At 41.4% G+C, this 15,535-nt stretch overlaps 1 protein-coding gene across 1 annotated transcript in view; it reads right to left on the bottom strand.

Moving 5' to 3' along the window:
- Positions 1 to 15,535, bottom strand: part of COL28A1 (collagen type XXVIII alpha 1 chain) — a 182,053-nt gene that overhangs the window by 70,860 nt on the left and 95,658 nt on the right. Inside the window, exons 26-27 of the mRNA XM_027540086.1 lie at positions 2,629 to 2,697; positions 151 to 219 (exon numbers count right to left, since the gene is read on the bottom strand). Coding sequence (XP_027395887.1) covers positions 151 to 219; positions 2,629 to 2,697 — 138 coding nt within the window. The remainder of the gene's footprint in view (positions 1 to 150; positions 220 to 2,628; positions 2,698 to 15,535) is intronic.

Below are 15,535 nucleotides of genomic sequence, written 5' to 3'. Positions count from 1 at the left end.
ACGATGCCTCTAAATACTGGATGCGATTTTTACTGCTAAGCTTACATTAAGTCCATTTCTTAATAGCCGTGTTTTGTATTATCCACAGCCTCTTCTCCCCCTCACCCTAGTGCGTTGAGAGGCGACCCTAGCACAATTCCATTCACTTACTTTGATTCCTTGTAATCCATAGCCAGGGGAGCCAGGAGGGCCAGGCAAGCCTTTCTGCCCGATGTCACCCTATTAGAAGACACAGAGAAATCGGAGAGAAGGGTAAGGAGATTTAGAAACGAGCAACAGATTACTGCTCTTAGCTGCATTCTCACTGCAGTCTTTCCATATTGATATAAAGCAGGGTTTTTCCAAAAATTTTAAACCACACAATCCTTTTGAACATTTTTACATGTAATCCAGCTATAAAGCGATAAGGCAGAACTGCTGGATGTAAGCAGAAGTGCTGGCCCCATAGCCTTGCCCGCTTGGGCTCCTCCTGCTGCCCTAAACACCAGGCGTTCAAACACGGCTCACACATAATTCTAGGTAGCCTTTACTATTTTGCACCATTTCAATACAGCATATTAATTCATGGGGGTTGAACTTAAAGATTCAGCAGGTTTCCTTGCTGGCTCAGGGGTAAAGAGTCTACCTGCCAATGCAGGAAGATCCCTGGGTCAGGAAGAACCCCTGGAAAAGGGGATGGCAACCCACTCCAGTATTCTTGCCTGGAGAATCCCATGGACAGAGGAACCTGGCGGGCTACAGTCCATGGGGTCACAAAAAGTCGGACACGACTGAGTGACTATCACTTTCACTGTACTATGTCGCACAATTTCAATATAGCACATTAATTCACAGAGTTTGCAGTTAAAGACTCAGCACCTTTTGACGTGGATCAGAGTTGAATTGCTAAGAAAATATGTAAATGAAGCAAAAAGTATGTCAGTTCCCACTATATGTTCCTTACAGCATAATTTGACCCCATATTTCTTGAGGAAAGACGTCTGTGGTCAAGTAAGATTGGGAAATATTTACACCATGGATGTGCCTCTCCTTATAGATCCCTGGGGCAGGTGAATATATTAAAGCCTCTAAGAAATCCCATAATAGAAAGGTTAGTTTAACTTTGTTGATCCCAGAAGTTCCCTAATTAACACTTTGGCCAAACTTTCAGGAATCCTAAGTTAATCAAAGTTACTGTGTAGGTCAGTCTTTTCCTTTCCACTATGGGGAAAAACTTTACTTTTTTTCTGATTACAAGAAGAACTTATTGGAGAAAAAGTAAAAATAGAAGTGAAAATTACAATGAAAAAAAAATCAACCCATCGTTCCATCACCCAGTGATAACAACTACTAACATCTCAGAGGGATCTCCATCCATTTAAAGGGATCTGTATGGTTAAGAAATAGCCCACTATCACAATGGAGTTGATGAACAAAAAAAAGATAAACTAAGAACCTTGGTAATTCTAGGATCCGCAGTCAAATCTTTGATTCACAAAGCTCTCTCTCTTTCCTCCCTGATAATAGGATTCTAATTAACTTCTGTGCATTTGGGCTATGAATATACCTGTCTGTAGTTTGAATTTGTGATGGGTGGCTCACTGAAACCTGTTTTCCCTATGAATACCCCTGGTATTTCTTTATTGTTGTTAAGTCATTAAGTCGTGTCCGACTCTTTGCAACCCCACGGACTGTAGCCCACCGGGCTCCTCTGTCCATGGGATTTCCCAGGCAAGAATACTAGAGTGGGTTGCCATTCTCTTCTCCAGGGAATCTTTCTGACCCAGGGATCAAACCCGTGTCTCCTGCATTGGCAGGCAGATTCTTTACTGCTGAGCCACCTGGGAAGTGGTATTTCCTTACCTGCCTCTTTGAACAAATCAAAGGAATATTTGTTGAGCAAATGAATGAGCAATTAAAACTGGGCTCCTCAACCCGAGCATAATTAACATTTTGAGCTGGATGATTCTTCAGTATGGAAGGCTGTCCTGTGCATCCCAGGCATCAACCCACTAGATCCCAGTAGCCCTCCTTCCCCAGTGGAACTTGACGCCCAGAATGATTCCAGATACTGCCAAAGGTGCCCCTGGGTGGAGAGGGGAGGACGAAATCTCCCTCATTGAAAAACACTGGATTAAAAGAATAGAAGGATAAATAACCACCAAATTGGAGGTGGCAAAAGGAAGAGAAGTAGAATGAGAGCAAAGGGAGCCAAAGGAAGTCCCTCTCGGCTTCTACGGGGACAGTAAACTAGGCTCTTGCACTGGGGCCCTGACAGAGGAGACTGCACACAGGTCACAACAGACCCATCACCTGTTACCAGGTGGCCTGAGGCACCTCTGGCCAAAGTAAACACAGGCTTCTTAATGTTAGCATAGCCTCTAAGGGACCTGGGAATATTTTGAGCACTTTGCAATCACTTTTTAAAGAGGCGTTAACTTTCTAATTTCTTTGGGAGGAAGCAAATGACTTTATATGCTTAAATGTTCTATTTTACTGAAAGTTCACGGTAATGAAAATGTAAGGCTCTTCATCAGTATCAAGAAAAAATAAGTCAACATGATATGAGCACTTCCTGTGCACTAAATGTTTCCTTGGTCGTCTGGATGGCACCTGACCCGTACCCAGAGCACAGACCTGCGGACTCACCTTTGGCCCTGGGGTTCCTATGCCCCGAGGCCCAGGGGGGCCTGGAGGGCCTCTGACGCCAGGATCTCCCTGAAGAAACACAATGAATGACAAGTTGTTGATTTAAGAAAGTGCTGTGTATCATGTTTCATATAAAATTTCATATGATAATATTTTCTATGAATTTTCATATTCAGAAATATACTGTAAAATCCCAAACCCTTGAATTTGACTAAGATAATAATCTTTTCTTCCAGATCATTTTTCTGTATTTGATCAACAGTATTATCTCTCTTTGTTTTCATTTCTTATTGCCATTTATCAAGCCAACTGATATGGGTTCATTTCAAAGCAATCAAGTTAATTAGCTTCTTGGAAACCTTAATATATACTTTTTGGAGCTTGCTTCTTGGGACTTTGGAGAAGTAATTACTGCCATTGTGAAGACAGGGAGAAAGGAGAGACAAGAATAATAATTTTTTAAAAAGCATTAAAAGATATAACCTTTCTGAGCTAGTTGCTCTTACATTTTTATGCAACAGTGATTATCCTACTTGGGCTCAAGATTGGCTTTAGGATACTCCTGCCTCTAGAGGGGTCGTGAGTACACAGTGGGTTCTCTCAAGGTTACAGATTCATCAAAGCATGACAGTTTCATAATAGGCAACCACCACCAGAAATAGGCTTTCCTGGTGGCTGAGTGGTACAGGCATGACAGCCCACTCCAGTACTCCTGCCTGGAAAATCCCATGGACGGAGGAGCCTGGTAGGCTGCTGTCCATGGGGTCGCTGAGGGTCGGACATGACTGAGCGACTTCACTTTCACTTTTCACTTTCATGCATTGGAGAAGGAAATGGCAACCACTCCAGTATTCTTTCCTGGAGAATCCCAGGATGGGGGAGCCTGGTGGGCTGCCGTCTATGGGGTCACACAGAGTCTGACATGACTGAAGTGACTTAGCAGTAGTAGAGTGGTAAAGAAGCTGCCCACCAGTGCAGCAGACCTGGGTTCATTCTCTGGGTCGGGAAGATCCCCTGGAGGTGGGCATGGCAACCCACTCCAGTATCCTTGCCTGGGAAATCCCATGGACAGAGGAGCCTGGCGGGCTGCAGTCCGTGGGGCTGCAAAGAGTCGGACATGACTGAGCGACTAAACAGCAGCAACAATCACCAGAAAGGTGGTGGGGTCTGATTGGGGTGGGGCGGGCCCTGTGGTTAGATCTCTTTGAGGTGTGAATAAAGGAAGAAGAGGAGAAATTAAAATCTCTTCGTTGATCACTGTCAGTGTCCCCAGTAGTATGTTCTGCATGTTTTTATATGATACTCGGTGTAACTTCATATTCACAAAAATCTTTTTGACGACTAACTTCCCTAACTTCTCTGAACCTTCATAAATTCATCAGACACACAGAAAATCGTGTCTACCTTTCATGGAAATGACAACGAAGGCAGATACAGAATGTCGTGCTCCTATCATCTTGTCTAGCATACAGCAGGCACTTGGTAATTGATAACTCCTCACCCCACCTGTTTTTTTTTTTAAAGAAGAAACTAAAGTTTGCCCAAAGCTGCATGGCTATTGCGAGGCAGGGCTGGGAGGATGTGGAGAAACAGAATCCGTGTTTGTTGCTGGTACAGCTACTTTGGAAAATAGTTTGGCAGTTTCTTTAAAAGTTCAACATAATTTTACCATTTGATCTAGTAATCTCACTCCTAGGTATATACCCAAAGAAAGTGAAAACATATGTCTACACAGAGACTTAACATATGAATGCTCTTAGCAGAATTATTCATAATAGCCCCAAACTGGGAAAAACCAGAATGTCCAGCAACTGGTAAATGAATAGACAAAATGTGATATAATCGGCAGTTAAAAGGAATGAACGACAGCTGCACACAACAATATAGATGAGCCTCAGAAACTGTTCCTAATGAAAGAAATCAAATACGTGAGACTACATATTGTTTGAGTCCATGTATATGAAATGTCCAGAAAAGGCATATCTATAGAAACAGAAAGTAAGTCAGTGGTTTCCTGGGGCCAAGAATAGGAGCGTGGAAGGAGAATTAACTATAAATGGACATGAGAGATCTTATTGGAGGATGAAGATGTCCTAAAACTGATTTGTGATGATGGCTATATAGCTTGGTAAATGTACTAAAAAAATCACTAAATCATACACTTGAAGTAGGTGAATCCTAGGACATATAGAATATGCCTCAATAAAGTTATAAAGAAAGAAAGCCTAGAACCAGTCTTTGAACCTGGACTCCTAAGCTCTTTGCCCTAGGTTCTGTTTTGTCTACATCCTAATTAGGAGCTAAATAACTAGCTTTTCAACAATTCAAAAATCATAGATTATAAGAAATGGTTACATTGTTTATCTAGAAAAACATCCCATCTTTTATTTAGCTTCACTGTCAACTTACAAACCTTAAAATACTTCTATAGAAAACAAGGCCTAAAAATTGGGGGAAACCTTTAAACTTTGTTAATGAGTTAGTTCTTTTATTCCCTACTTCTTAATTACATGTTTCCCTTTTGCTTGCAGGCAACTTTTATGATTCTGGTCTTCTACCTCCATCTCTTCCACTTAGTCCTTAGTTGCTTTTGAGACCACAGATACTAATTCTCTCTTTGACACCTCTCTACTTCTGATTCCCAACTTTTACTGACCCGAAGTTTCTCCCAACTTAATGATCATGCCTATCATCAAGAGCTCCAAGTAGAGAACATGACCTTGTCCTGTATTATACACATTTCTATTATCTCTTCTTTCTTGTGTACCTCTGAAATACCTTTAAAAGGGATATCTATAAGTCCATCAAGCAAGGGTCTCCAGTTATACCTGACCAGTTCACACACTTGCTGCATTTTCTCTTTTATTCAGTTCCTGTGACCTTCACCCTTTAGGAATGTCTGATGGTTAAATGCAATAGAGTAGCTGCCCCTGAGGACACCTTCTTGCCGTCTGCCTATCTGACCCTTAGCCAGTGAGCTTTAACAACGTGATGCATGCCACTGGTACTCCAGCGTTTACCTCAAACAAGCTGTCCATCTCTTTTTTCTATATAACTGTTGACATATAGCTATGTTTTATCTATCAGATTAGTCTTTTGTAATCTCTTGATCTATGTAAATATACTTGATCTATGCTTTTATGAATCTGATAGACTTTAAATCAAGTCTTAACACATTCTGCAGGTATTAGAGTTGGTCAGTAACATGTTTTAGGGTAGTTCCTTGGGGTTCATGGACCAACATTTTCAGTAGATGGGAATAACAAGCCGTTAATGAGCTGTGTAAATCCACATAGACCATGTCTCTCTACTCTGGTGGGGTCTTAAAAATGTATCCTGTCTTTTGTTCCACAGCATCTGTTCATGCTAGCCTACAGCACCAGGTAAGAGTGCTTAAGAGGACTGTGGTCAGGACTCACTTCACTCCTGGAGAGCCCCACAGGTGCCCGAGAGGCACATTTACTATGATATTTTTAGATATGTTGTTTTCTTGTCAGTGGATAGAGTGACATCCAAAAGTAAGAAGACTCAACAGGTACTTACAGAGCCAGATTTAGCTTCCACGTGGGAGCTGAGGTTATTGGATCCTGCAGAGGGAGCTCTTGCATTAGGAGATAATGAGCAGACCTGAAAGCTAGTCCCGGAGTTGCCATTTGTAACCACAGCCATCAATTTCATAAGTCTTACAAGTCCCCTGTCATCTCCACTCCCTCGAAAAAGAGTAACTATTTAGAATGTCTTCGGCTTCATCTTGGCCCACAAAAGGATTCTAGATGGGAGATACTCCTTTCAATTTCATACAAAATGGCCAAATTTAGGACTTTCTGCAATGCTTCCAAGTGTGAACTTAGCAAATGATTTAGTAAAGGTTTCACCTAGTCCATAACCTTGCATAGTGGTTAATTTCAACCTCTTTAAAATCATGCATAATTTTATGATGGTCCTAGTAGTCATTCATTAAACCTTTTACATTTTAAAAGGAAGAAAAAGAAGAAAAAGAAAGCAAAGGCACTATCACATGCATTTTCCCTTTGGCAAATATTTTCTTTGGTTAATATTCAAACAATTATAATTACTTACTAATGAAATCAATAATAAAATTTATTTTTTACTCATGTGTCATGTACTTTTTATTCAATATCTTATCTGAACATCATTACTGTATTTTACACATAAGGAAACTGAGGCTAAAGAGAACATAGGATTTGCCAAAAACCATGCAGCTGGAAGCAATTCCAACCCAGGTCTGACTCCAGAGTCCATCTCCTAAATGATGGTGACTAGAGCCAGAGGCAAGGTGCCGACTTCTCCCCAGACTTGTTTCCAGCTGCCATTTAATGCAAAGACCATGGCTTTGTGGCTGTGAAAGTCCTTTGCCTATACTGAGTCAATCATATTCTCTCAAAAAGAAGAAAAAAACATGTTGATTTTAAGATTTCCAAGAGGTCCACACAGCCCACACAAGCACCCAGCTGTCTCAGGCTTCCCTTTCCCTCGCCCTCTTTTGCCATGCCTTAGTTTTGTGGTTTTCCCCAGATTTCAACTGGTCTCTTTCCAGGTCTCCTACTTACACAAACGCTTACTCTCTGTTTATCTATACTGCAAAACACTTCATTTGGCATAGTAATGTGCACTCTGACTACTACTATTTCTACTAATACTTTAGTGTGTTAGAATTCATAAAAACATCTTATAGACATGATTCCATTCACTTTGCAGAATAACCCTGTGAAGTAGGCTTATTTTCCCAAGTGACAGATGAGGAGGCTAAGTCTGAGGGAGATTAAATGACTTGCTGAGGTCATAGAGTTTATAAGTGGCGAAGATTTCATGTGGAACAGTGATAAGGAGATATCTATTATATCTTTTATGTTCTATAGGATTTAAGTACAATATCTGAGACTTAGAGACAGTCTTAGAGACAAAACAGTCCATTAGACTGTCTCCACCTTCATGTATTAATAAAGCTCTAATCTAAATTGTGCCAATTTAATTCTCTGTCACTCTTTGAGAGGCTGTGGAAGTAGATTACCATTGTTCTTAAAGTGATTTCATGCTTTTTTACTTTGGGGGCAATAAAAAGAAAATTGAATTCACTATGAAAACAATTAGCCTCTCAAGGATTTCCCCCAAAAAATGGTACTCTGAAGAGTCCACTATATGATGAAAAAAAGAATGATTGAGTTTTAAAATAAGGTAGGAGTCAAAGTTATGATTTGCAGTTGCTTAATGTTTCTTTTTATCTGGCTTTTAAAGAGAATTAAGATACACCTACTAAGGCTCCAGTTACCACAAACATAAGCAACACTCTGGAACGAATTATGTAATGAGATTGTGACTCCTAAATACCTCACTTATGGTGGCCAGTATGTCAATGGAAGTTTTAGAGGCGTTCTGCTAAGCTTTGGACAGACGACTCAGTTATTGATAATTTTGTGTTAATTATTGACTGGGCCATTGTCAATCACAACTCAATCACTGTTCCCTGACACCCTTTAATGATGAAAAGGGAGACAGTAACAATTACCAGCACAATTCTCAAGTGGATGGGGAAACAAGAAGGTGTAGAAAACAAGATTCAAGTCACTATAACATTTCCTTTAGTGTACTTTCCCAGCTTTAAATTTCAAAGCATTTAAAATAATTTCAACTCTCTCAAATCAGTTTCTCTCCTAGTTCAGTTTCTTCTCCTAGTTTTTTCTCCTAGAAAGTTCTCCTAGAACTTTCTTTTCAGTTCAGTTCAGTAGCCCAGTCGTATCCGACTCTTTGCGACCCCATGAATCGCAGCACGCCAGGCCTCCCTGTCCATCACCATCTCCCGGAGTTCACTCAAACTCATGTCCATCGAGTCGGTGATGCCATCCAGCCATCTCATCCTCTGTCGTCCACTTCTCCTCCTGCCCCCAATCCCTCCCAGCATCAGAGTCTTTTTCCAATGAGTCAACTCTTCGCATGAGGTGGCCAAAGTACTGGAGTTTCAGCCTCAGCATCATTCCTTCCAAAGAACTTTCTTTTATTACAGTATAATTGGTTTACAATGCTGTGTTAGTTTCTGCTGTACAACAAAGTGAATCAACTATATGTATACATATGCCCCTCCCTCTCCAGCCTTCCTCCCTCTCCCCCACCCCTAGAATTTCAGTATTCGCTACAAAGCAATAGCATTTTAAAGTCCGTGATAACTTAAAAACTTGCTGTAGAATTTAGCGGGGATTTGTTGTTGATGGTTTCTTCGTTTTCTCAAAATCAACTCATCAAAGATGAGCAAATTATTTCCCTGTGCCAAGAATCTCATTGGAGAGGGAGAGCCTTCTTATTTAGTTAGGTTAGAAACCTTAAAAATAGAAATGTTGATAGTGCCTTTAATGTCAGAGAGCAGGTTCTCTCGTGTTGATATTCAATATAATTTTCCACTAGGGGAAAATCCCTGCATGATTAAAAATAAAAAATGTGTTGATGGTGACATGGGTGTTGAATGTTAAGAGGATAAAATGTGCATCCTTAAGGCTGAAGGGAAGGTATGTATGCACTCCTGGGAAGAGAAATGCAGAGCTAGGGAAAGAGTGAGGAAAAACAAAAATTATACTGAAAATTATAAGGTAAACGTGATTATGGCTCTGATTGCAGAGATCGTGCATAGAACTGCATCGAGGAGTAACCTTGAAAAGTCACCTAGTCGAGTGACCTTTTCTGACATCTAGAGGTCAAACTGCCTGGTATTTAAACTTGATATGGCTCTGGTTTTAATTAGTCCCGTTTTTGAGCTGATTGCCCTGCCTGTAGCAATTTTGCAGTCATATTAAAAATGGTGGGTTTCATCAATTCCAATTTGGAATAATGGACCCTTAATATCACTATCATTAAGTCTGTATCCCAGGTCAGCCCTCCTTGTCAGACAAGGTTCAACATGGAGCTCCTTGTCCAGCCCACGTCCACTGACAGAATCCACAAATTCCTCGTGCATCTCTGTGTGAATCACTCCTCTGTTCCACCTCTGCCTACTGCTGGTGTGCACATATGTGAGCCATTGCAGAGAACAGAGAGGCGATTCAGATGCTGGGAACGTTTTCAGAATAATGGTACTCAGAGGGATTCCACATAGACTTGCACTTTAATTTATGAGTATGGGTCACTTTTGTCAAATAAAGCATGTGTTTACAATATTCAAACATTTAAAGCTCTGGAAAACGTTGAACTCTTTGGGGTTTGGGCTTATGCTTCTGCTGAATGTTTATATGATTTATGTTTTGACAATGGAAAAGCTAGAATAGAAAGAGAGACCACCTAACTGTCCCCTAAACAGTGCCGAGGTGGTCGGAAAATGGACAGTATGGAAGATTGAGCATCTGTAGATCGGGACAAGTCATTCCACCGGCTCTGACTTATTAATTCACCTAGTTTTCCATTCATTCATCCATATTTATAGTCTCCCTCTGACACTCAAACAGAATAGTATCAACACTGTTCAGACTCTAAAGGGGCAAGTCATTCAACTTCTTTGGCTCTTGATTTCCTTATCTATAAAATAAGAGAGTTCTTAAAAATTCCATGATAGTCTGGAAATATTTAGGTCGCACATAATATTTAGGTAGTATACAATTATAACATATAACAACAACCACCCAACAAGTTTTTTCTGCCCAGACTTGATTCCAACCACTTAATGGTTAAAAGGTCCCTTAAGAATCCCCCAAACCAGGTTAAAGGTTCTCTTTGCAAGAACTGGCCTCAGTTCCACTGCCCCTGAAGCTTTGGGGAAGGCCTTGGCTTTCTCTGTGATGAACTGGCACAGTGATGGGGGCTGAGAGAGCTGAGAGAGGTGCCTGGTGGGATGCCCCTGCCCTTCTGAGCCCAGGAGAGCCACTCCTCATAATTCTCTCCCAGGAGGCCAAGAACGAACTCCCACCCTCAGAGATCGACATCTGAGACCTCAGCCTCAGCCCTGGGTGATTCACCAGCCTACTGGGATGAAACATACAAAAGCAAAGAATTATCTGGGCTTCTCAAAAGGTAATACAGTTTATAGACTGATAGTCCCCAAATCACAAAGGGTCCTCTTTGTCTCTGGTGTGCATGCTTGAGGAGTGAGTGAATAGTCGCTCAGTCATGTCTGACTCTTTGTGACCCCATGATTATACAGTTCATGGAATTCTCCAGTCCAGAATACTGGAGTGGGTAGCCCTTTTCTCCAGGGGATCTTCCCAACCCAGGGATCGAACCCAGGTCTCCCACATTGCAGGTGGATTCTTTACCAGTTGAGCCACCAGGAAAGCCCAGGAATACTGGAATGGGTAGCCTATCCCTTCTCCAGTAGATCTTCCCGACCCAGGAATCAAACCAGGGTCTCCTGTATTGCAGGCAGATTCTTTACTAGCTGAGCTATTAAGGGAAGCCCTGCGTGCATTCTTAGTCATGTCCAACTCTTTATGACCCCATTGACTGTAGCCCATCCATGGGATTTTCCAGGCAAGAATACTGGAGTGGGTTGCCATTCCCTTCTCCAGGGGGTCTTCCTGACCCAGAGTTCGAACTCACATCTCTTGCATTGGCAGGCAGATTCTTTACCTCTGAGCCACCAGGGAAGCCTAGTCTCTTGGGGTCCAGTCAAGAAGTGCAGGCAGTGTAATGCAGGATCTTTGTGCTTGCCCTCCCTATCAGTGAGCTGACAGTTTGGGTCTAAGGACCAGGGCACTGGATGAGCGCTTCCTACTGCGCAAAATCCAATTGTCAGTTCCTCTTTATGGCATGTTCCAAAGTGGATTTTAAAACCGTATCTACTATCTCCTTGGAAACTTGTAGTTTTCATAAGAATTTTAGAAATCTCTCAGAAGCCCTTGTCAAAATTCGGAGTAACTTCAAGGGAAGTGTACGGAGAAGTACTATAACCACTGATGTCAGATGGAATTCCTTCACTTGGAAAAAAGCCACAGAGCACCACAAGGCTGCAAGATGTCAGGGACTGCTTTTTATATGTTTTGAAACATAGGCGCTTTGATTCTAATGTCTGTGTCATATGCTAAACACATGTGACCTTAACTAAATATCGCAAAGCCCACCATAAATTAATCGTCAACCTTAATGGCTTCCTCATTTCAAAACACATTTCTTTTGTAAGTTAATGCCCTAAGGCCAATATTTTAAGGTGACAACACAGAATTTAAGTAAAAAACATCCAATATATATGTCTATACAATTATACACACATGTGCGTCCATGCACACAAACCCACATATTTCCACACACAATTTCTCTGCCATTTTAAGACAAAATAGAAGGAGAGGAATTTTGCAGACATTTGAGTCCTATGCTTTTGCTACCATTGCAAACCTTAGGTGTTTTGAGAGTCTCAACTCCACCTTACTAAACCAAAAGGACAAAATTAAGTGGAATTAGACTTTTCCAAAAATGTCCTTTTCTTTACCAGCTTCTGTTGGGCTGTGTGGGTAGCCAAAAGTTTTCTTTAGGAAATAAAAAAGACACATAAAGACTCTAAGGCATCTATAAAAGAAGAGAGGTGATTTTGGAAGTTATTAGAAGCTGCTGTTTGCTTTTGGAATGTCCTTGATTTTGAAATTCATGATCCAAGTTCTTTGATTCTAAGAAGAGCATGCACTCCTGATATTTCCTTCCAGGGCTAGAGGTGGGCAGGATAACACACCTCCCCAACATCCACAAGAAGGGGAGGCAGGAAGAAGGAAAACGCAGCTGGGAGGGAGGTGTGGAAAGAGACAGGTCCTAACCAACATTCCCTCCTCCCCTGGGTAGAAGTTAGCTGGAGGATGCCGCCTCCATTCAGCTTCCTGTACGAATTAATAGACACAATATGAGTTTGGGCTTCCCTGGTGGTTCAGCGGTAGAGCACTCGCCGGCAACGTAGAAGACACAGGAGACCTGGGTTCGGTTCCTGAGGTGGGAAGATCCCCTGGAGAAGGAAATGGCAACCCATTCCAGTATTCTTGCCTGGAGAATCCCATGGACAGAGAAGCCTGGTGGGCTACAGTCCTTGGGGTCGCACAGAGTTGGACATGATTGAGCATGCATGCACATAAATGAATATGAGTTTCACCTGAGACACATCTTTTGGCAACATGTTATTAATAACAACCAAAAATAGGCAGGATAAACTTTTGAAAGAACACCTTTTTTTTCCCCCTTAAAATGTATATGAAAAAACACAAGGGACTTTGAGAGAGAAATGATCAATGAAACCATTTAGTAAATGTTTTAGTCTATATGTTAAATAATCTGACATGGTGGAACATTCACAAGAATAAAAAATTTTAAGTGCTATCTGTGCTTAAGTGTCCACCTTTTTATTAGTACTGCTAAATGTAAAGTAGTAATCAGATCAGATCAGATCAGTCACTCAGTCGTGTCCGACTCTTTGCGACCCCATGAATCGCAGCACGCCAGGCCTCCCTGTCCAACACCAACTCCCGGAGTTCACTGAGACTCACATCCATCAAGTCAGTGATGCCATCCAGCCATCTCATCCTCAATAGTATAATTCAATATAACACAATGTATACTTATATAAAATATTTATAATAATCTACTCTATGGAAATGTAAATGGTTATGTGTTTCCATTGGAATATAAACAGTCCGGTATATTTAACACATTTTATTTCACACATACCATATTTTAAATAGGAATAAGCTCCTAGTTCCCTAACTAAAGGAATATTCAGTGTAAAACCAAAAGTTTTTATCAATGTTTCACTTAGCAGAAAATAATGAGGTTTATATATTAAAGTTCCTGTATTTTTAAATTTTAACAGGCACTTTGTCTTAGAGAAAAAAGAATATTTCAGTGCCCCAATTCAAATAAGGATCAGATTCAGTGCTGAGTCAGAACCTTGGCAAAAGCACCTAGGGTGTCTCTTCCCTGCACAGTCTACTCAGCGCTTTCAGACACATCTCCCTGACTTTCCTAGTTATCCTGAGAGACAGAGACGGGCAGGACTCAAGATCTCCTTTAGGGATGAATTGAATGCCTTGGGTCTCCAGTCTCATTCTACAAGGGAGAGGATGAAAGAGTACTTGCCCCACAGTACAGAAGCAGCCATTGAGGTGGCGGCATTCACAGATGCCACGGCAGAGACCAAAAACTCAAGACCAAAAGTTGACCTTAGGCACTTATAACCTCTTTCTTTAATGACCTGGCAGCATCTGAAAAACTAAATGTGTAGATCTATTTCTAAGGAGAATTTCTCTCTGTGGGATAATATTGATCATTCACTCATTTTTCATTCATTCAACACATTAAAGAGTTCCTTTTGGGTGGCAAGCCTAGTTTTGGAATCAAGAATTTAGTACAACAAAGAGCTGGCCTTCAGGAAAATTGATACCCTTGTGAAATATGCAGGGCAGGAAATAAGGAAGTTGATTTCAGAAATGATGCATGCCTTGGAGGAAATACACCAGGGGATATGATTGTGGTAGGGGAGCGAGGGAGAGGAAAGAATGGCCTTTTGTATAGGTGGAGAAGGAGGTCAGATTTGAGACCTTAAGAATGAGCCAGCCTGACAAAGTCAAGGTCTGGAAGCAGGAGTGAGCGAAAGGAGGCCAGGTCAGTGTGGTGGGAGGCAGGCAGCAAGGGAGCAAAGGACAGGCGCTGCGGCCCAGGTTACAAAGGGTCCCAGAGAACACGGAAAGTGGGTGCAGCGTGCTCTCTGTGCAAAGAGAAGCCACCACAGAACACTCTCCAACATACATCACAGCAGGAGCCTCTGTGACCCAGCTCCCAGCACAGTGGAAATAAAAGCAAAAATAAACAAATGGGATCTAATTAAACTTAAAAGCTCCTGCACAACAAAGGAAACTATAAGCAAGGTGAAAAGACAGCCTTCAGAATGGGAGAAAATAATAGCAAAGGAAGCAACTGACAAACAACTAATCTCAAAAATATACAAGCAACTCCTACAGCTCAATTCCAGAAAAATAAATGGTCCAATTAAAAAATGGGCCAAAGAACTAAATAGACATTTCTCCAAAGAAGACATACAGATGGCTAACAAACACATGAAAAGATGCTCAACATCACTCATTATCAGAGAAATGCAAATCAAAACCACTATGAGGTACCATTTCACACCAGTCAGAATGGCTGTGATCCAAAAGTCTACAAGCAATAAATGCTGGAGAGGGTGTGGAGAAAAGGGAACCCTCTTACACTCTTGGTGGGAATGCAAACTAGTACAGCCACTATGGAGAACAGTGTGGAGATTCCTTAAAAAACTGGAAATAGAACTGCCTTATGATCCAGGAATCCCACTGCTGGGCATACACACTGAGGAAACCAGAAGGGAAAGAGACACGTGTACCCCAGTGTTCATTGCAGCACTGTTTATAATAGCCAGGACATGGAAGCAACCTAGATGTCCATCAGCAGATGAATGGATAAGAAAGCTGTGGTACATATACACAATGGAGTATTACTCAGCCATTAAAAAGAATGCATTTGAATCAGTTCTAATGAGGTGGATGAAACTGGAGCCTATTATACAGAGTGAAGTAAGCCAGAAGGAAAAACATAAATACAGTATACTAACGCATATATGTGGAATTTAGAAAGATGGTAACAATAACCCTATATATGAGACAGCAAAAGAGACACTGATGTATAGAACAATCTTTTGGACTCTGTGGGAGAGGGAGAGGGTGGGATGATTTGGGAGAATGGCATTGAAATATGTATAATATCATATATGGAACGAGTCGCCAGTCCAGGTTCGATGCACAATACTGGATGCTTGGGGCTGGTGCAATGGGACGACCCAGAGGGAGGGTATGCGGAGGGAGGAGGGTTCAGGATGGGGAACACATGTATACCTGTGGCGGATTCATTTCGATATATGGCAAAACCAATACAATATTGTAAAATTTAAAAATAAAATAAAATTAAA

The sequence above is a fragment of the Bos indicus x Bos taurus genome, chromosome 4 (genome assembly GCF_003369695.1).
Source record: "Bos indicus x Bos taurus breed Angus x Brahman F1 hybrid chromosome 4, Bos_hybrid_MaternalHap_v2.0, whole genome shotgun sequence".
In the NCBI taxonomy this organism is placed as follows: Eukaryota; Metazoa; Chordata; class Mammalia; order Artiodactyla; family Bovidae; genus Bos; species Bos indicus x Bos taurus.
Note: the sequence above shows the minus strand (reverse complement) of the source record. Positions and strands in the feature narration are given on the sequence as shown.